General features: G+C 41.1%; 1 protein-coding gene across 2 annotated transcripts in view; it reads right to left on the bottom strand.

Moving 5' to 3' along the window:
* Positions 1 to 21,046, bottom strand: part of lrrk1 (leucine-rich repeat kinase 1) — a 68,712-nt gene extending 47,666 nt beyond the window's left edge. The window contains exons 1-5 of one of the 2 annotated variants that reach the window (XM_076730704.1): positions 20,919 to 21,046; positions 17,321 to 17,467; positions 5,400 to 5,590; positions 2,005 to 2,176; positions 648 to 827 (exon numbers count right to left, since the gene is read on the bottom strand). In XM_076730704.1, the coding sequence (XP_076586819.1) occupies positions 648 to 827; positions 2,005 to 2,176; positions 5,400 to 5,590; positions 17,321 to 17,390 (613 nt within the window). In that variant the 5' untranslated portion in view covers positions 17,391 to 17,467; positions 20,919 to 21,046. Of the gene's footprint in view, positions 1 to 647; positions 828 to 2,004; positions 2,177 to 5,399; positions 5,591 to 14,754; positions 14,892 to 17,320; positions 17,468 to 20,918 lie in introns of those variants that run through there. The other variant, XM_076730793.1, reaches the window with a different exon arrangement.
* Positions 21,047 to 21,220: the final 174 nt, after the last annotated feature.

Here is a 21,220-nt window from a genome sequence, read left to right as displayed (position 1 = left end):
ACAACAAACACTGATGAAGCTGTTTATGTGATCACACCAACCCAATGCTATTTTAGTTTTCATTCTACTGTGTCACATCATAAAAAGTCACATCATGTCATGAAATGTGACACAACAGCATTTGCAACATTAAGGATTCCAAAACACAGAATGAGCCTCCTGCCAAAAAGACAGGAGGCATTTACACACAGGATTGATGAGCTGAAGGAGAACAGTGTAACAGTGGTATAACAGCTGTGGCTAACAGACACTCTGAGAATCACTCATACTAATGCACACATGCAAAGTGTTCTACCCGCTTTAACCACATTCATTTTTGATGTTGATTTAAATGCATCTACTGTGCAGGTAGAAGAGCGAATAAGTGTACATATCTTATTCATAAAATAATACTTCTCTTTGGCATCAGGAAGTCATCTTAGCTCCTTGCCTGACATCATATGGGAGGAACCAAGTTCTGCAGAGGCCTCAAGCCAAAGAGCTAGCCATCACACTGCTCAGTCAAGTGCCAATTTACTTAACAGCATACAAATGTGAATTCTGTACCAGTAAGGCAGCAAGTCCAAAATGTAGCCTCCACATTCCCACCGCCTGCTGTGTTCTGAGTCCAGATAATGTCTGGAGTGTATTCATGCGCGTCTTCCTACCTGCTCGTGCAGCAGCGTACAGAGGCAGCCCAGTGATGACAGCAAACTCGTTGCTGTGGATGGCACAGTCCTTCGCATCAGCATCATAGCTGTGGACCAGCAGCCGGACCACCTCCAGATGACCCTGTTGGCAAGATGTGGCCAGCATCCAGTTCAGCAAATCCCTCCTCAGACATGGACCTGAGAGGGAGCCAGAGACCCAACACCACTCAGATCAAGACGTTCCTTTCATCATGTACATCTAGAGACTGCACTGCAGAGATTCTTTTAGTCCACTGACCAAGCTGGCAGAGCTTCAACAGAAAAACCATTTCAAAATTCTGTTTTTTATGTATTAACTTTCCATGAGGGCCTGACCTTGAGTTGAGCCTCTGAACTGAGCCTCCATGGTTTCCTGTGAGAAAGATTATCTTGTTTTGTGTGTTTTTCAGTGTTGATGAGAAGGTCAAACACGATAAATGGGCATTCTGTTTCTATTCTTTCTAAGATAAGTATCTACTTTATTAACAGCAAGATACACTGGAACAACAATTATTCTAGAGGAAAAACAATTATTTTTGTTTGTGCTTTAAAGAACTTTTAAGTTTTAATAGCAAACCTGGTGTGCATTAAAGAGTCTGTATTCTGTCAAAACAGTGCATTTATCTTTGCTGTAATGTGCTTCAGTTCTACAGTCAACAATATATGCCAACAGCAGCTTGCATCTCTTAACAAGCTCACAACATGGTAATGACTTTGCATCAGAGCCTGAGATAAGTACTGTGGTAACCTTTAAACAGCAGACAGAAGATTAGCCAGAGCAACAAGGAAAGATATTCATGGAATTAAAGAATGTTCTTTGTGAAAGAACTTTAAGTAACTAGTTTGGTTTAAGCTACAAAAACACTGAATGCTACAATTTCCATAATTCAGTCATTATCACCTTTTTCTTAAACCCTCTCTGGCTGGTAAATACCAAACTCTAGCCCAACTCCTTACCTCTAAATCCAGGCCAAGTTAACCCTGATGACATCACTGTGACATCATCAGGGTTATTCTCTCAGACAACACAGGTCTACCTGAGCCACAGGGGCCGTTATACAACAAGTGTTTCCACAGGCTGACTATCCATAACTAGTAAACTGACTTTGACGTTAAAATGGCAGAGCCTCTTTAATCATTGTAAGGTGTTAAAGCATTTCCATTCACTGCTGTAACACCATAAACAATGTTTGTCATTAAATAAACGAAATCAGATTCATTGAGTCACAGCTGCAGGCCTTCGATTTAAAAATGAATACATGCGTGTTATTAATAAAATGACAGGCCAGTCCTCTTCCAGACATTGTGAACGTTGAGCTGTTTCTTTTCTGTTTACCAGGTACAGAATCCAGCAGCTCTTTGACCAGGCTGGTGTGGCCGTAGTATGCTGCCAGGATGGCTGGGTTGGTGTCGGATGGCTCCTGGGGCACAGTGATACGGGCTTCTTTTAGGAGGTAACACACACTCTGCAGATCACCATGCTGAACGGCCACACACAGGAGGCGTTCCTATAACAACACACACAATGAGAAAATCACTACTGGTGATGAGTAGGACTCTGCAATACTCACAAGGGAAGTCCTCATCAAGCTTTGGTTTGTTCTTGATTTTGATGCAGGTCATTTAATACCGAGTCTGTCAGTGTTTTAGTTCAGCCTTTAACCACACCTACAGCATTCTATCGTAAGTACTCAATTACAATTGTCCAGCCTATATTCAGTTTTATCTAAGCATAGTTACATTTGTGTACTAAATGTTACACAATGTATGTGTGTTTTTCTTTATTTTATGTTGTTGTATCCCATTTTTAAATGGTGTGGTAGATGGGAAGCTTTGGCGGGCCAGATGTGGCCAGTTGACAATAACTGGTTTGCAGTAATCACAAGACATCTACAGTAGATGAATATGAATCTCAATGACAAGGTGACATTATACGCTTCAGTGGACTACAGCTTTATTTCCAAACAAGCTTACAGTACATTCAGAGCTAAGAGTTCAGTTGCCAGTGTGTAAAAACCTTAGATTTTCTGTTCCAACAATGTTAAACATCAATGAAAAGAGCTTTGGACTTGAGCAGAATGAGACACAGACGTAAATTTCTCCCTGCTTAAGGTTCTTATATAAATGAAAAGTAGCTCTGAGAGGAACTAGTTTTGTTTGGATTCTTCACAGCACACTGATCATGGGGGGACTGGTTTTTCAGGTTGATCTGAGGCAAGGTTTGATACTTCTTCCTTAATACTATTATCTATCTGATAGATTTAGTGATAAAGCTGTGTGTTTTCTCATGTAAGCATTCATATCAATGTATTTGTAGATGTATGCAGAAATCCAGATCCTCATCTCTGAATTCCTTTTGCATTTCTCTGAGGTGGATCTGCTCTCCTGGTGGACTGGAGCTGGTAATCAGCCCAATCTGTTACACTGGCAAAGGCAGAAGTAGGCCAGATCTCCTCTGATGCCTGAGAAGGATGCATTTACAAATAAAAACAAGAAGAGCAGCACACCCACTCGCTCCTCATAACACCACAACAAGACACAGAGGAAAACGCTGCATCTCTGCTAATGAATAATGCAAATATGACACAGAATGAGAGCAAATAAAAAGAAAGACATGCCAGCAAGACTGGAGAATCCCCAGTCCACATGTTATTGAGTGAATTAGCAGAGTCATCAGCACACACTGTGGTCACCACAATGACAACAGATATCAGATCAAGATCAATGAAGAGAAAGAGTTGCAAAAAAGATTTAGTGTCCCTGTACAGAGGTGTGGTTTGATAAAGAAGCATGAAAAGCAAAAGAACATGAAGAAAAGTACATGTTGTCTCAGACTTGATGTGCATTGTTCCTCTGAGAAAGGTACACACACAAAATTTTTGCATTTTTGTACTGGACTTGGATCAGCAACTGGCACTGGCTAGGCTGGTTCGTCCTCTCTTTGAGCCAAGACTATCAAAGGTCGTGTGTAAGCAGCCAAGAAGGATCTGCCTAACTTCCTAACACTCTTTGATATTGGTCTAGTTAAAACTTCAAGCCTAAAACTATTTAGTCCAGGCCCACTGACTCTATTGACCACTCAAAGTAAGGGTACTGTATATTTGGAGAACAACATAAACAATTTAAAATGTGAATTTCAGAATACAAAAGTGCCTTTAGAATACAAAATCAAGCTTTTTCCTGAGCATAATCAAACTGTCTCTGTTTTCAAGGGATACAAAAGGTGAACTGCCTGTAAATGAGGCAGCAATCTGGATTCATTTCTTTTGAAGTTGGAGACACTTTGGACAAATAAATACATTTCTCCTCAGGGTCACAACAAAGCTATTTCTTTTGAACAGATATTTTCTTATAAACTTCATTTGTTTGATTCTGCTAAGTTCACGCATTTAATTTTGGTGCAATGCTTATACTGATAACGATTGACTCATATCAAGGTTTCTCCAGGGCTCTACACTTAGTATGAAATGTACCCAACGAGTCAATGACTGCGTGTGGATGAAGTGGACCAAACACCACCACCACAAATCTCTTACTTGATAAACCCAGTAAGCAGGAAAAGAAAACTTCACCACCAGCCTCTCATTAATCACCAGCCCACAGAGAATATATATGTTAATGTCACCTCTACACGTAATCCCCAGAAAACAAGGCAATATCTTCATTCTGTTTTCACTCTCTTGGAAAGCATGGACACGCCCTCCAGTATTGACTTGACAGCCATCTACAGTGATGGAGCATCACTGGTGTCAAAGTCTGTTAGAGGGCTATGCATGGACTGAGCTGTACTTCTATCCAGTAACACGTGTATATTATGACGTCTTGCAAGCAGAGTCCAGAACTGTCTTGTTGCAATAGTGGAATCATTTTAAGATAATAGAAGACTTCACTGATCCCATGCCAGGGAAATTTACTTCTAATAGAAGAATATAAAGGGCCTTGCTGCTGTTGATGACATGATGCCTCCAAATAAACATGGCTTCCAAGAAGTCAGTGATGGACAGCTAGTGTAAAAAAAACAGAGCCAATAGAAAATATGTGCATGTAGATGGCCTGTTGAATAACTCAAAAGGATCACTGCAGCCTTCATGCAGTCTCTGTCATGAGAATAGTTCCAGGCTGTCCACACAGAAAGATTATAAGACCACTGGATCTCTCAACTTCTTTTAGAGGAAAATCTTTTTTCTGCTTTTCTATACTGTTGATTATCTGGAGTCGCCTTAAATTTATTTTGCAACCCCTTGTAGGGGTCCTGATCCCCAGTTTTGGGACTACTGCTTCAGATCCCCAATACTACCAAGTTTATTCATTCACTTTTGAATTTCAGAGAGCAGATTACAATTTTAAGTCAGACTTGCTGTGAAAGGTCCTTTGATCCCTGAATTAAAAACCTGTTGTAAAGTCAGTGTGTGCCGCAATCTGTTTTCTCTATTTGGATCATGGACTGTACCTTAAAGTTTTCAATGGGGAATGCTGAACGCCACTGCATTTCAACATTTTCACTTGCAGATACTGTTCATACTTTACATTTACTAACAGAGGTACACTGTAAGTATATTCAATGATAATAATTCAAGTAAAAACTGCTTTCCATAAAAGCCATGTTTATCAGCATATGATTATAACCCTAGTCTCCACCCTGCATGACACATAATTTTACAGTGATGACCATAGTCCAACCAGTGGTGCAGCTGACAATGTGACTGTCATGTATATTTTGGGTGTACTCACCCCGTTGATGCGGGGCACTCCTGCGCTGCACTCCACGCAGCAGGCTTGTTGAATGAGCTCCCTGGCAGCCTCCTCCTCTCCGTCTTTATATGCTGCCTGGATATTCTCCAGAGTGGGTGATGGAAGCAGTGCAGAGCTGGGTCCCGCACCCTCTATCAATGATGTCTTGGCTCCCATTTCCTCCCCAGGGCCTGACAGCACAGAGGACAGTCACAGAGGGAAAACAGGAAAGAGTATTTGTGAGGAGGAATAGGATCATATTGAAGCGGTTGGTAGCATGCTGCAGGTTGAACACGTCGTATTACTGTAGTCCTGTTAGCAGCATATGCCCAGAACTAGGTCACCCTATTAAAGAATGCTCTCAAGGCATGAACTACAGTGGAGTGAGTGGATTAGTGCACACTGTGAGCGAGTAATAGCCTCTGGGGGCAGGTGGAATAAGCACGTCACCTAACTCATATCACACGCTGATTTTGGTATTTAAAGACAAATACATTAGTACGTACAATAATAATAATACTCTTGGACAGAAAATATCAATATTACATATTTAGATCCAATTTTCTATATTTAATGATGGAAAATGAGATTTTCTTGAAGCACTGAGGCTTTCCAGCAAGATGTGTGGTGAATGTTTTCATTTCATTAGGATTCATGTGTGAAACAGAATTAGTCAGTCAGTACAATGAAGTACAACAGTACAACTGAACAGAAAATGGTTGCTTGTGCTAGCCAAGCCTTGGCTAGCAATAAAGAGCTAAGCCGCTACACAAAGATACCAAACTGTTGGATGACATGAAAGAGTCTATGGTCGAATTGACTCAATTGAAGCATCCGAATGGATACTTTAGACAAAGCAGTGGGTCATCAAGTTATGAAGCTCAAGGCTCTATGAGAGCTACACACAAGAAAAAGTTACAAGAAAAACAAAAATGGTAAAAAGTTGCTGAACACTTACCATCAAATTACTGTAAAAAACCTTTAGTTATTTTACAGAGAATAGGATTATCCAGTCCAGCCACAAGGACTCCCTGTCAATGTACAGATAACATTCAAATATCCCCCTTTGAGAGCTTATTAACTCTATCTTGACAGCATGGCTTTTATTTTATGTGATTATCCAATCTAGTTACAGTAAATTCCAGTTGAATATTAGTTTTATACTGTACAAAAACATTTACATTTACATAAACATTTGACAGTTTGTCCAGTCCTTTCACTGCAGATCCCCATTTAAGATGTATGAGATGTCATCATGTATAAAAACCACAATTATATCATAAAATTGCTTTTTACCGCTTGCTTTACAAAATAATTCACTATTTCTTGTGTTATCAGTACAGATTACAGAATGAATAAATCAACAAACAGCCATACTGAATTACTGCAGATTCTTTCTTTGACATGTGCAGGTGGATTGCACACCAGAGACGTCTGACGTCACGTCCGGTTGTCAGCTGGTGGTTTTGTTTGTTGCTCTACTTGCTTTTTAATTCTGAACTACTTCTAGCAGCTGCGTGTGGCCGTCAGTTTACTACACTGATTTTAAGGTCCACCTGTACTACTATATGGACTATTTATGAAGAATTTTTATCTGATCTTCGATCTGCATTGATTTTTAGCAAACTGAGGCCTCCAACTGCTACAACAATGTTGTGGAGGTACGGACACTTTTAGTTACCTTGCAGTGACATTTGTTACATCTTTTATCAATGCCACCACTAACCTCTCCTCTGGACAGCTCTAGATGCCTTTGGCTAAGTTAATATATTGCTAAACGCAAAGGTTGGATGTCCGATCTTTACTAGATCCAAGCAGAGGAGCGACTCCTGGACTTGCTGGCCGCAGAAGCCTCCCACATTCCTGCCAACAACACTACGCCTTCCTGGCTTGGTCCCTCAGTAACGACGGAACAGCACTCGCCAAACGTATCACTCCACAAGGACGACCCCAGCCCAAGCTAGAGCCAAACCCAAGTCACCAATCTGTTCGACACCCGCTCTATTGGAATCCTGGATTATCATCCCAGGTGACAAGAAACATGGTAGGAACTGTCTTACTCCGCCACTGGCGCCTATCCTGCTGAGTAATAAGTTCGATGTGCTGGGGAAGCTGGAGCAACATCTGTCCATGGTCGGCCTGGAGCCAACAACATGTCCAGCGCCTCGTCCCACAAACTCGGGTGGTTCCAGTACTGGTCTTGGTCCTGGTACTGTACTAGAGAGAGGAACTCCTCGACCAGCAGCTTCTGGTCCCCCTGACCAAAACTCTGCCTCCAGGATGGCCAGCCTCAGGTCCAAATCAGGTAAAAACCCTGGTCATAGGCAACTCCAACATCAGGAATGTTAAAATAAACTCAGCTATAAGTAGTTGTGTCCCAGGTGCCACTGACATAGAGGACAAAGCTACACAGATCCTGTAGAGAACATTATTCTGAAAAGGATGGACAATGAACCACACAGCATTACTCCAAAATCCAAATGCACCATGTGCTGCTTTACAGCTGACTTGGAAATGATCGAGAAAGTGGTCTCTGATTTTACCTGTGCTCTTGATCCCATTCTCAATACTTTTTTTAAAGTTGTTTTTTTAACTGTCTCGCAGTGGAGGTTTTAACAATAATTAATCACTCAGTGTTCACAGGCACCTTTCCTACAGCTTTTAAAAATTTGTGGGTTGGGTGAGATGGTCTAATCAGTGTCATGAAATATCAGTTTTAAAGGATGTCAAATGGTGCGATGAATGTCTGGTGAAATGAATGACATTGCATTGGCACAGGTTTATTTTCCAAATTAATCAAACACACACTAGGGCATCTATTTGCATATTATCCATGAGAGTTTACAATGGCATATCAGCTGGTGTATTCTGTGTCATTTCATGTTATATTCTGATTTGTGGGTCTGGATACTTGCATCATAGGAGCAGTCATTTTTTTTAAAATCTGGCTCTAAATTTCTTAATCTGTCAGAATTTATAAACAGTCTGTATTTGATCTCTAGAGGCCTGAATAAACCATTGGTGAATGGGTCCAGGAAAGATCCAGGAAGTTTGCCGAACACCAAAACACTGTACAGTAGTTAGGTGTTGGTAATTGCTTAATTACGCGGCACTATGTGACAGAGTGACATGCCTGGGCCTGCAGTGGACGGGGTCCTCCCCACTGATCGCTCACTCAGTGCTTTGACACTTTCTGTGCTATACACAGTGTAGGCAGATCATGGTGTCAGGCATCAGTGTACTTCCTCAGCTAATATTAGTGCAGTGCATAGAGGAGTCAGACCGCAGAATGTATTTCTTGGTTTCCAACTGTAAAAGGTGTAAATAAGCCTTTTAATTTAAAACTAGCAGTTGACAACATGTTTCTTTTTCAGGACTGTGTTATATTGTATATACTACACATATATTACTTGGTAAATGAGATAAAACCTCAGGTCGTAACTCAGCTCAAGTAAAATATAATAAAACTGCACTCACAATGCTGGTCAATCTCGACCACACTGTCAAAATTTCATTTTCATGTTTGACATGGTGGTTATTCATTTCACTAGTGAACATTTCGGTTTCCTCTTTTCAGCTGTGTCTGAACTGCACGCGCCTGCTTCAGCCCAGTAGCTTCACTATGAATAATTAAAAGAGAAAGAGTCTGTCTGGGCTGCTGAGGCTATATGAGAAAGCCCAGGGGAGTGAAGCCATTAGACCCACATGTGCCTTCTATCCACCATCAATACTCCTCTACCACGGCCTTAAACAAGCAATCTGGGAAAACTGATAGAAGACCTTGAGAGGCATGAGGCTGTCAATATAATGTCTCCGTTTACTGGTCTATCTGGTTTAGAGATCAAAAGAAACAGACACACTCTTGACTTCTGCTACATGAATAAACAATACAGGAGACTAAACATTAGTGTGATTTGATTAGAGCACAGCTGAAGAAAGAGGAGGAGGAGATAAATGAGAGGGACTTGTGGATCATCTCTGCACATGGCAGAAATGAAACACAAGAGCAGAGACACAAAACCTCCAGCACGAGTGCTCGCTTTCATACACATCAAAAATCTCCACACTACGGCTGTAACATTTTGGATATTCGTGCCAAACCGTTACTGTACTGTGGTCATGGTCTGTTGCATGCAACCGCAATGCAGGCTACATCATGTAGATGGATGCACATAAGCAGAACCAAAATTTACAAGCATGAGTTCTGCATGGAAACTTTATATGCCATTAGCATTAGTATAACATGTGATGAGCTTGAGTATCCCATATGCCACCATCTTCATTTTGCCACCTACTTAATTTTGCATATTGAGATCTGATAATAGTGCACACAGAAACAAGCTGACAAAGAATGCTTATAATGACCAGGTGTAAATGCAAAGATCTGCAATCAGCTGTCATTATCCAGACATGACCGGATACAGATTACAGGTTAATACCAAGTGGACATTGCATTTTAGTAAAAATCTCATTTGATGGTGGGTTCACCATGACCGTCATTAGAAAAGTCCATTAATATCTTTTTATCATAAAAATGACAGTAGAATGCATTTTAGTGTGGCGTGGGATAACACAAGCAACATTGTGTTTAGAAGAACAGCACAGAGGGTCTAACCATTAACAAGTTCTTAAATCTGCTGGGAAGGGATTAAAGGACAGCACTGTAGGTGGGGAATGAGTGGTACCGTGTAGACCTCCTCCTCTTCAGGGACGTTTCTCTATTTTTACATAAACAGCTGCTGTCACTCCTCTTTCAAACCATCTATACTCCCTATCCAAAATATGTATGTTGTTGTCCTTGAGTGTCCCTTATCTTTCAGGTGGAAGTAAACTGCTGAGTCTTGACCTGAGGAGTTGGTCCTCCTGTGCTGTGCCATACATGTGTTTAATATTGTATAGTTTGCCTGATATTCAAGTATGTACATTCCTCGATGCACAGGACTGCATGCACAAGATGGTTTTTCTTGAATTTGCACGAGCCATCTATCAGGTGGAACAGTTTCTGTCTTAGTGTCTTGCAGAGTTCAGGGATCTGCCCTCTATTTCTGCCACGTAAAGCTTGGCCACAATGAGAGATACTAGTGAGTGCATGGTATAGCCATGCTTTTGTCTTTGTCCAGTGTCCTGGATGTAGGTGTTAAATTAGATTCGAGCACACATTGTTAGCTAGCGCAAGGTGCAGAGGAGTGGTGTAATATGAAAGAACTTTGGTAGGTTGAAGGCTAGCTGGCCTGCTGCATTCTGGGTGAGCTGCAAAGGATGGATGACACATGCAGGCACACCAGCAAGGAGTGAGCCACAGTAGTCCAGACACCAGGTGAGCAGAACCTGGATCAGAACTTGTGCTGCCTCCTAGATGAGGAATGGATGTATACTCTTGATGCTGTGATGCTGGCAGCAAAGGAGAGCTGGTCATCCAGTCCAGCAATTCCTTGCCACCTGCATGGGACACTTTTAGTCTGAGCCAGCAACACCACAGAGTTCTCAATGGTAGGTACGATGTGACATGTCTTCCCTAAAAGAAAGAGAACTCTGTCTTGTCGAGGTTGAGTTTGAGCTGGTCTGCAGATACCCGCTGACAGATGTAAGCAGAGATTCATACAGCTGTTTCAGACCAAGAAAAGACAGAATGTGTATAGCTGTGGTGGGAAAAGTCATGTGAGTGAATTGCAGAGCCAAGTGATTTGGTGTAAAGAGAAAAGAGGAGGGGTCCCAGAATAGGACCCTAAGGGAACCATGGGGCCACAAGGTTCAGACACAGATTCTCTCCAAGTTACCCTCTAAGTGGAATCCTTGAGATAGGATGTGAATGGGGACAGTGTAGAGCCTGACACTTCCAGTTCTTGGAGGGTGGAGAGGAGGATTTGCTGGTTCACTCTGTGATGGCAAGGAGGGCAGTCTCAGTTAAGTGGCCTGCCTTGAAACCAAACTGGTGGGGGCTAAGAGGTTTTCAACAGAGACTTTTAGCTCTCTACAATTTCCTACGTGCTGATTTTGAAGTATTTCTATTAAAAAAACATTCTGTGACAACTGAGGGAGTAAATATTACAAAATAACTATTGCATATCAGCAGGGGTTCGTGAGTGTAACTGATCAGTGTCAGTGTGAAGCTTTCAGGGGAATTCCACATTGATACTCTAGACAGCAAACATTCATCAACTGTTTCACTTTCCCTCTGCCAGTGCTGGACCACAAGAAGGAACCAGCTTCACATCCACTATGAAGTACTACAGTATTCAGTCGTAAAGGGCAAAACATACACTGGTGGCAACATTCTTTACAAACCAAAGTAAATTAGCTGTCACACTCAAACAGTAATGGAAGACGTATTTATATCTTTTGCTTACAGCAAATAAAATTACTAACACAACAATGTAAAAATACTCTGTTACAAGTAAAAGCCGGACCCTCAAAATCTTACTGAAGAAATGCATCTAAAGGAAAAGGAAAAACATCATACTAATATTACAAAATAGATATTGTTAATTAATCAATGTGTAACCAGCAGCTACATTTAAGTTCTTCACATAACATTTGGTTTTGAGGTCCAGTGGTTCCCATTCTAAGGGTCAGGCCTCATCCAATGGGTCACAACATAAATCTGTAAGGTTTAGAAATGAAGCTGAGACGAGTTTTGCTTGAAAATCTTGTAGTTATTTCTGGGGCTTTTCACAAATCTTTGTGTTATATGAAATAATTAATAATACTACCTCTCTGGGTCTCTAACAGTTATTTATATGAAACCATTTGAGAAGTTAAGATGGGTCATAACTGTTTGGTAGAACAAACAACTCAAAGACATCAAAAATAGAAGGGGCCATAATCTGTCAGCTGACTTGTAAGAGACCATTAATTAAAATGTATTATTAATAACTATAGCTGTCAAATAAATATGGTGGAGTAAAAAGTACAATATTTCCCTCTGAAATGTAGTACACTAGAAGTATAAAGTAGCAGAAAATGTAAATACTAAAGTAGAGTACAAGTACCTCAAACTTTTACTATACCGTACTGGAGTAAATGTACTTAGTTACTTTCTACCACTGCACTCAGCCATACACACAACCAACAGACAATGATTACATTAAAACTTATCTTTTAGCTGCTTGTTAACTGAAAACAATTGTGTTTTTCCCATCTCATACAGGTGAATAAATCAGTGCTCAATTTAATGACTGAGTTCTCTTTATTAGCAGACTTATACTAATACTCTAATATTACTGCTTCTTATCATGTTCAAGAACATTTTCAACGTGTAAGTACAGTTTCATGACAGACTTAAAAAAATGTGGAGGTACTGTATGGTTTAAACAACAACTCGCCCTGTCAACATACAAGCTGAGATTTTAGAAGGTGGATGGCTGCTGCTAATATAAAATAGGTTCTTGATCAACTGTCTTGAACACTTGGCCAGTCTCTCTGACTGTGTATTAAACTGGTTTAAAACACACATCAAAGGGAGATCTCCAGTCCTGGAGATCATGTGTCTGAGAAACATGACATCTGTTTTGGGATTGCACAGGGCAGCTGCCTCGGTCCATTACTGTTCTCACTATACATGCTGCCACTTGGTGACGTCATTAGAGAACACAATGTATGTTTCCATAGTTATGCAGATGATACACAACTGTACATTTCTGCTCAACCAAATCATGCTGCAGCTATACACTACATGTTATTTACTGTATTTTGGCAATAAACAAATGGATGAAGAATGTTTTTTCATTTTTTTTCATTTTTTTCAAGTCTTTGAAGGTGTCCCTAAAACAAGAGAAATGCTGTTTAATAATCTAGGGAAATTAACTCCCTGGATTTAATCTGAGGTTACAGGTTTTAGTGTTATCCCAGTCTCAGATCTAAGCTTCAAGTCTCACATCAACAAGGTGACTAAAAGTTCATTTTCAACTTTAGAAACATAACTAAAATAAGACCTCTTATAAAAAAAACAGATGCTGAAAAACTGATTTATGTCTTTATTTCAAGCCGACTTGATAACTGTAACACACTATTTACTGGTCTCCTGAAAAACACCACTGAGAGACTTCAGCTCATTCAAAACTCTGCAGCTCGTCTATTAACCAGAACCAAGAGAGGAGAGCACATTAGTCCAGTTTTAGCTGCTCTGCACTGGCTTCCTGTAACATTCAGGATTGATCTGAAGGTCCTCCTCCTCGTATACAAAGCCCTTAATGGACGAGGACCAAGATACATTACTATTTGCCTTCAAGAACACTGTGATCATCTGCTGCTGGTCTACTGGAGGTTTCCAGCAACAGACAAAAGAAAACTGGTGATTCAGCCTTTGTCAATTATGTGCCAAAGCTCTGGAACACACAACCTACAGATATCAGTGAAGCTAACAACTTATCTCTTCACTTTAGTCTTTAACTAGCTGTGACCCTACTGATACAGGCCTGAAACTGCTCCACCTCTTTCAAAATGGTGCATTTTACTTGATTTTATACATTCTATGTACATTGTCTTTATTTTAATTCCCCTTTCTATATTATTATTATCAAGTGGGTTTTATTCTCTATCTTATTTTACACAACTTTTCTATCCTTGTCTTTATGTTCAGTCAGTTTCTATGTGAATGCACTTGGTGCATGTGATTTCTTTATTGTAAAGCACTTTGAGCTGCATTTTTGTATCAAAGGTGCTATAAAAACTCAATTTATTATTATCATTATTATTATTAGTACTTAGTGGGATAAAATGTCACCTGTAATCGCATACGCAAAGTTGGGCAAATGTCGTAACTGTTATATGCCTATTATTTTGTACTAACACGGTTAAGGTGACCAGATGGTGTAATTTCATTTATGTTTAAATACTATCGTTTTGATTTAAACGTTCATACTCTTATCAGTATTAGCGTTACAGAAATAAAACCCTCTGGAGCACACCACCTGTGCTTAAATTCCCAGCAGTGGTACTGTACCGGCATTGTAAGTAGACAAATTCCAGGATCTGTTATTTCCCTTTCACATGTGAAATTTGTTCGTGAAGATGCTTAAAAGCATCTGAAGCAACATTTAGACAATGCCCCGATACAATGCTCCATTAAAACCCAGCGCAATACATCAATGCGAGTATGACATCAGAGTCAGGTTAGTGGATTCTCACAAACAACCTTTGCTGTATTAATGAGCTCTACAATACTGAAGTCATCAGAGCCATTGCATGGATCTGCAGAACACACTGGCTGATCCAGATACGATGGCAGTAAACTGCGAGCAGGGTCGGAGCTCAGTGCAGAGTACCTTTAAGGCTCAGTCAGTCCGACATGTGCAGCATATAAACAAGGCTCCAGTCAGCATTTAGCTCTGCCCCTCTGCTCCTCTTTCCGACTAACCTGCTCATAGCGAAGCAGCGAATCCTCCTCTTCCAGCTGCCTCCATCACATCTAAAGCTCACTTTCTTTTCATAGCTTCCCCTCAGCTGCTGTGTGGCTTCTACCCAGCGTCCTCAGCCATTCTGGCTCTGTTCCTGGATGACCTCCTTCCTCTCTAACCCTTTGACAGGCTGAGGAGAGAAGGAGGATGGAGAGGCAGGGAGGGAGAGGTAGTGGAACAGGAGGAGGGGGTAGCAGGGAGAGGGAGTGGGGAATGATGCTCCTTTGTTTCAGAGCCACGCCAGCCTCTGAGCTTCCTGTCTCTCTCTCCCTTACACTGTCTCTGCTATGATCTGCTGTAACCTTACACTGTGCAGTGGAGCCTTTATTACACTGATCATTTGGTTTATGGTGAAAAATTACCATGACAATTTGCTTGAATCCAGGGGGACATCATCAAAACTCTTGTTTTGTCCAACCAACAATCAAAAACCAAAGATAATCAGTTTACTATAAGAGAAAATCTTAGACAAACAGGGAAAGACACAACTTGTCTTTGTGTGTAAAGTACCAACAAAGGTCCAGGACATGTTTAGGTAGCACAGGGGCCAAATTCTTGTTGTTGTAGCAATGGGAACGCCATTTAGACCATGTCCCGATAAAATGCTCCATTAAATTAGAGTAACACATCGATGCATACTTGAGTGAAATGTATTCAAAGTAGGGATGGGTCATGATTTTTGAATTTTCAAATAGTCATTAAATTTTAAAATGATCAAATAGTTCATTGTCTTAAAAGCTAAGGCTTATCTGACTTTTCTGACCTAACCCAAAGCCCTCATCAGACCACTCTGCTCAGGCTAGTTACTGGTTCCAAGCTAAGCAAAATTAGTCTAAAGGAAGCACTGTGCTCCCAACTACAGTAAGACAGGTAAAGCTAACAGCTAGCATATCACAAATCTACAACACCTATGCACAGTCATAGTCTCTGTCTGACATGAGTCAGGAAACAACCACTGCTGCATTAATGAGCTCTACAGTACAGAAATAATGACATGGATCTATAACCAGTCCACTCAGCCTCTTTGTCCCACTATAACCAGTCCTCTGAAACTGTCTGTCCCACTATAACCAGTCCACCTGTCTGTCACTGCTCAGCTGAAGCAGGAAATTCCTCAGCAATGTAGCAAATTTGGAATTTTAGCTTTTAGCATTTGGCCAAATCCAGCGTTAACAATGACCGACAGAGCAACTAGCATTATGTTCAAAATAAAGCTTGTTAATAATATTTTTTTATTGATATTAGAACTTGCCTATTGTTCTCATGATTCCTGTCCCATCTGCCCCTGCTGACTTTTTCCTGTCCCATCCCTGATTACATAACGAACAGTGAAACTGACTCCCATTCTATGGCAATCCCACAGGAACCCCATGACCCACATGATTCACTAAAATGTCTGCCTCTTGTGCACAGTAAGGCAAGTCCAGGTGTGCTGTGGGATTTTGTGACGATCATACATTATTATTGTAATGTACAACTTATGGTGAAACATAAGCCGAGCCTCTGGAGTTTGTGTCAGGAGGAGAAATAATCTGATGGAGTATGTTTCACAGTTTCTCCAGTAGTTGCCACTCTTGGCAGAGATTTGTGGGCACACATGTTAAACTCCAGAACAGTCTTTTGAGTTTTCTTCATTTTTGCAGTTTTGAACTGCACTGGGGTTGTGGGGAAAACAAAATGAACCTCTGAGACACATCTGGGACACACAGACACACACAGACAGACAGACAAAACACACACACAGACAGACAGAGACACAGACAGACAGAGACACAGACAGACAGAGACACAGACACACACAGACACACACACACACACACACACACACACACACACACACACACACACACTTTTTGACCACTAAAATCTAATTAGTTCATCCTTAAATCCAAGTGAGTGTATGTGCCTGAGATATTGTCTTTACAAAAAGGGGACAGAGGGACAACTGGGAAACATAGTGCCTCAGCTGTCGCCAGTGTGGAGGTTTAATAAATGTTTACCGAGTGATCACGCGTGTGACACAGGCTATGCTGCATGGATATGATCACAGGTGTGACTTCAGATTTTGGCTTGCCTTTTAGTGAGCACAACAAGTTTGACAGCCACTGACCTAATCTACCATACTCCACCATACCCTTCCATCTCCAACTGTAATCACCCATCACCCACTCTATAATCATCCAGAACTCTGTGATCATTGAGCTCTCAACCATTCTGCAATCTACTGTAATCTGATGGTGAAGCTTGAGAAGTCTTGTGTGTGCTTTGTGAGTCTAAAACTTTCTTCCAGTGCACACAGCGTACTTCATAAATACAGTGAGATAGCAACAGATAAGGCCTGTGGCTGTCAAACAATCATGGTTTCAGTTCTCTTTTTGCTAAATTTAAACAGTGTTGTAGGCGGTCCACATCAATACGTTTCAGTTTGAACGTGCCTGACGCCTCCAACGCTGCAACATGAAAACCAGCAGTGTGTGTAGTGTAAGATTTAGAGAGCGATGCATGAGTTGCAGGGAGGTTACTCACTGATTTGTTGCTCCATGTTGCTGGGAGTGTCTTGGGAGTCCTGTGGAAGGCCAACCGACCAGTAGGACATTCCTGCTGGAGTCACTGGTTAATCACAATCAGAGCAGAGTTCCTCCACAGAGACGAAGCCTGGATTCAGCTGTCAGCCTGCACAGAGAAACAGCAGCAGTGATGAAGAACGAACGCACACAGCACAGCTGGAGCTACACAAAGAACAACATACCAGTCAAACAGACACAACTTAGCTGTGCAGTCCAAATAGTACAATATTTATTTCAAAGCTGTTGACTAAGACTGTTCACTAGCTTTATTTTTTAAGAGTTTTGAAAGGTTGAGGAGCTGTGCTGTTATTTCGTTGGATGACTGTCGGATATCTCTAATATTTTCCATGTATGACACAAAATATAAGAAATGCTTTTGAAAATAATGCAGTCCAGTGAAACACAGTGTGCATACAGTACCTCTGACAAGGCTGCACAATCATCTAAATGTGCTATTTTAAAAGTAGAAAATGTTTTGAAATTCCTGCATTAAAACATAGTGAACAGTTATGAAACACATGCCAGACTTTTGGAGAGAAAGATGATCAATAATGCTTCAGTGCACAATATTATTACCGTTCATTTAAGATTCCTAAATCGGCACCAAATCGACTTCTTTCCCTGAACATATTTTACTGAACTCCATCATCATGTTTCTGAGTTATTCTCACAAGTAACAGACAAACTGGAGTTCACAACAGTCTGAAGAGGTGAAAACTGAAAGTGATGAGTTTCATGAAGGAAGGAGTGCCTGCAGGCTGTCATGTCGGGTGGCATTAGATTGCACAGGTGCTGACTGAGGGTATTTGTGTTACCATGCTACTGTATTACACTGTATGTGCTAACTGAACTTAAACAAACCTCCCAAAAACGGGCATTTAGTGTGTGACAACATAAAAGTGATTCTGTATTGCACCATAAAAGATGAGGAAACAACAGAGACAGATTTATTGTGTGTCTGTGTCAAAAAACCTACACTTCCTATAAAATGACTTGATTTTTTTTCTTTTGTTTCCTTTATGAAATTTGTGACACAAATTAGAAAACGATTTTTAATCTAGTCATTTAAATAAATTTCAATTTAATCCAATTTTTGGTTTTATTCTTTTATTTCTTCCTTCAGTTCTCAAAGTCAACACATACAGCCCGTTGTGCCAAACCAAAACCAAAACATCAGACAAAATTAGGCTTTCATTATATTTTGAAATTCAACCAGACCTCCACAAAAACCAGTAAGGTGCTGTGTTCAGGCACACTGGTATGTGCAGTGTGCCTCTTCAGCTGCTGACTGCTTCTGAATGTTGAAAAGTTTATGGTCAGGACAGGATGGAAATCTTTAGGGTAAACCTGTGGAAGTGGGCCACACACAAAAATCAAGGACCACTGCAGCACTGAATCACACAAGCTAACCATGATCAGATGAAATGTCTACAGAAGAAAGGCAGTGGACACGGCCTCTGAACAGGCTGACTGTGACATGCAAACTGCCAAAGACGGTCGAAGACAAAGCAAGAGAAGCAAGACATTATCTCTTGTTGGACTGACATTAAATTGTACTTAGCAAGTCTTCAGAGGCTGCGATGAAAACAGAGGAAACTTCCTGGAGCTGGTGGAACTGCTCGGCCAACATGACAGCGTCCTCAAATTTCATCTTGATGTCATCAAGGAAAAGTGAGCCTCACACAAAAAGCCAGGCGTGTCTCCTTTTCAGCAGACCTCACAATGATTGGATGAAAGCTTTGGCTTTGAAACAGGTCATGCAGAGAGAAGTGTGGGAAGTGAAGATGTCAGCGAGGCAAAGCCAGTGAGCGACCTGTTCCATGACAAACTGTGTTTGACTGAAGCCACCGCTCATTAAGACTGCACTGAGCTCCAGCAGCAGGAGACAGAGACGCTGTGAGTCTGTTTAGCCACTGGTGGAATGTACGTAATGTGCTTAGGTACAAATTCAAGGTACTTGTATTATTTCCATTTTTACGTGACTTCATTGACTTCAGACTTCTACCCCACATCAACATCTCAGAAGCAAATATTGGACATTTCCCTCCTCCACATTTGTTTGACAGCTTTTAGTTAGTTGTTACTTTTGCTTCTTCCTGTCCAGTGAAAACCTCATATTTCCAAAAATGTTGATTTTGAATGTGATGAACTGAAGTGTTCCTTTATGGGTCTTTCTTTAGCTAAATAAACTATTTAAAAACCTTTTGGATGAGCTGGAAAACGCAGTGTCACAAAGCTGAAAACAGGGCTGGTTTTCTGAAAAGTTCCCTTTTCAAGATACGTGGTTCTCACACGACGGCCACACTACAAACACATAATGACCTTCCAGCATATGATGCACTGCTGTAGATTAAACCAGCCAACAGTATATAAAGTAGTTGAAATGACCTCAACCTTAAACAGCAGTGAAATGCAGCAAACACATTAATGCAGCAGTGATATTACTCCACAAACAGCAGACAGAAACAATGAAACACTGACATTTCACTGCAGCGTGAGCACTTATGAACAAATAATGAATGAATACTTCCTCCACCATTATGTTTAGCAGTTTGGTGTGTGAAGTCCTGAAGTTCCTCAAACTTTCGAGAAGAAAAGATTTCACTTTAAAGACCTACATCTGGATTTCATCTCGTGCGAGTGTTTCTGGCTACTTTCAATGATTGTGGACACCTTTTCCAACTGGAGACAAAAGAACCAGATTTTTGGGTCAATGGTTAAGGTTGGGATTGGGGTAAGTCTCCAGGAAATGGATGTGAGTCTAGGTAATATGATGGACGTCACTGTGTGTGTGTGTGTGTGTGTGTGTGTGTGTGTTTGGGCATTCAAACGTTTTATAGCCAGATGTGTCTAGTGGGGGAAAAAAAAGTAAAAGATGCTCCTTAAACATGCAGGATCCCTAATTATGAATGACTTTCATCATCTGAGCACGGTGGGCAGAATCACACTGCAGAGGTCAGTCAGCTGAGGGAATGTGGGATCCTGCACTGTACCACTTTGGATTGTAACCATACAACAGGCGTTTGCTGAACGGCCAGTGCGTCACCATTATATTTCAATTTTGGCCCTCCACTGGTCAAATAAAATCTAAAAACTGCATGCCCCTGCCTCTCACACGTCAGCTGGCACAGGCACCACACACTCTGTTGACTGTGACGAACTAATCACAGTGATCTATAAGGGAGAGCTTTATGATGAATTGGGATGTTATTCATGTTCATCTCGCCTTACAAACAGCTGACAGGCTCTGAAACCTCTTCTGAAGCTTGAGGTGAAAATCACTGCCTCTTTCCACATCATAATATCACATGCGGCAGTCTACTTCCTGCAAGCACGGGAAACACACTGCACCATGTTTCACACTGTCGGTTATTCCCAAAGAGGCAAACTATGTGCCGAAGCGCCACATTGTTAAATACAGATTGGTTTGTTTTGTCTCCGACGACAACGTCACGCACCAGATGAAGCAAAGCGTGCGCACTTGTTGCTCTGAGAGCTGCGGCTGGAACAGCAGAGATAAAACATTCTGACCTGACAGATATTATCTGCAGACTCACCACATGTTTGAGACGTCCGGTGAGCTCCAGAGGGGATTCACAGCCCTGAAAGCCTCAGCAGGCAGGCACACGTTACTCAGATTAGAGGCGTCTCACTGGACTTCCTGATTCCACGATGCAAACTTTCCAATCCACACTCACACTGTGTCAAGTCAGACTGGAAAACGAAGGCGCTTCCGGGAAGAACTTTCAAAATAACGCCCAGCCTCCCACTTCACCAGAAACCGCTCACCCAAATCAAAATTTCAAAATAAAACCTTTACTCAGCTTTCCTGTGTAGAATATACACTCCCAAACATCAG

Source organism: Chaetodon auriga, chromosome 1 (genome assembly GCF_051107435.1).
Source record: "Chaetodon auriga isolate fChaAug3 chromosome 1, fChaAug3.hap1, whole genome shotgun sequence".
Classification (NCBI taxonomy): Eukaryota; Metazoa; Chordata; class Actinopteri; order Chaetodontiformes; family Chaetodontidae; genus Chaetodon; species Chaetodon auriga.
Note: the sequence above shows the minus strand (reverse complement) of the source record. Positions and strands in the feature narration are given on the sequence as shown.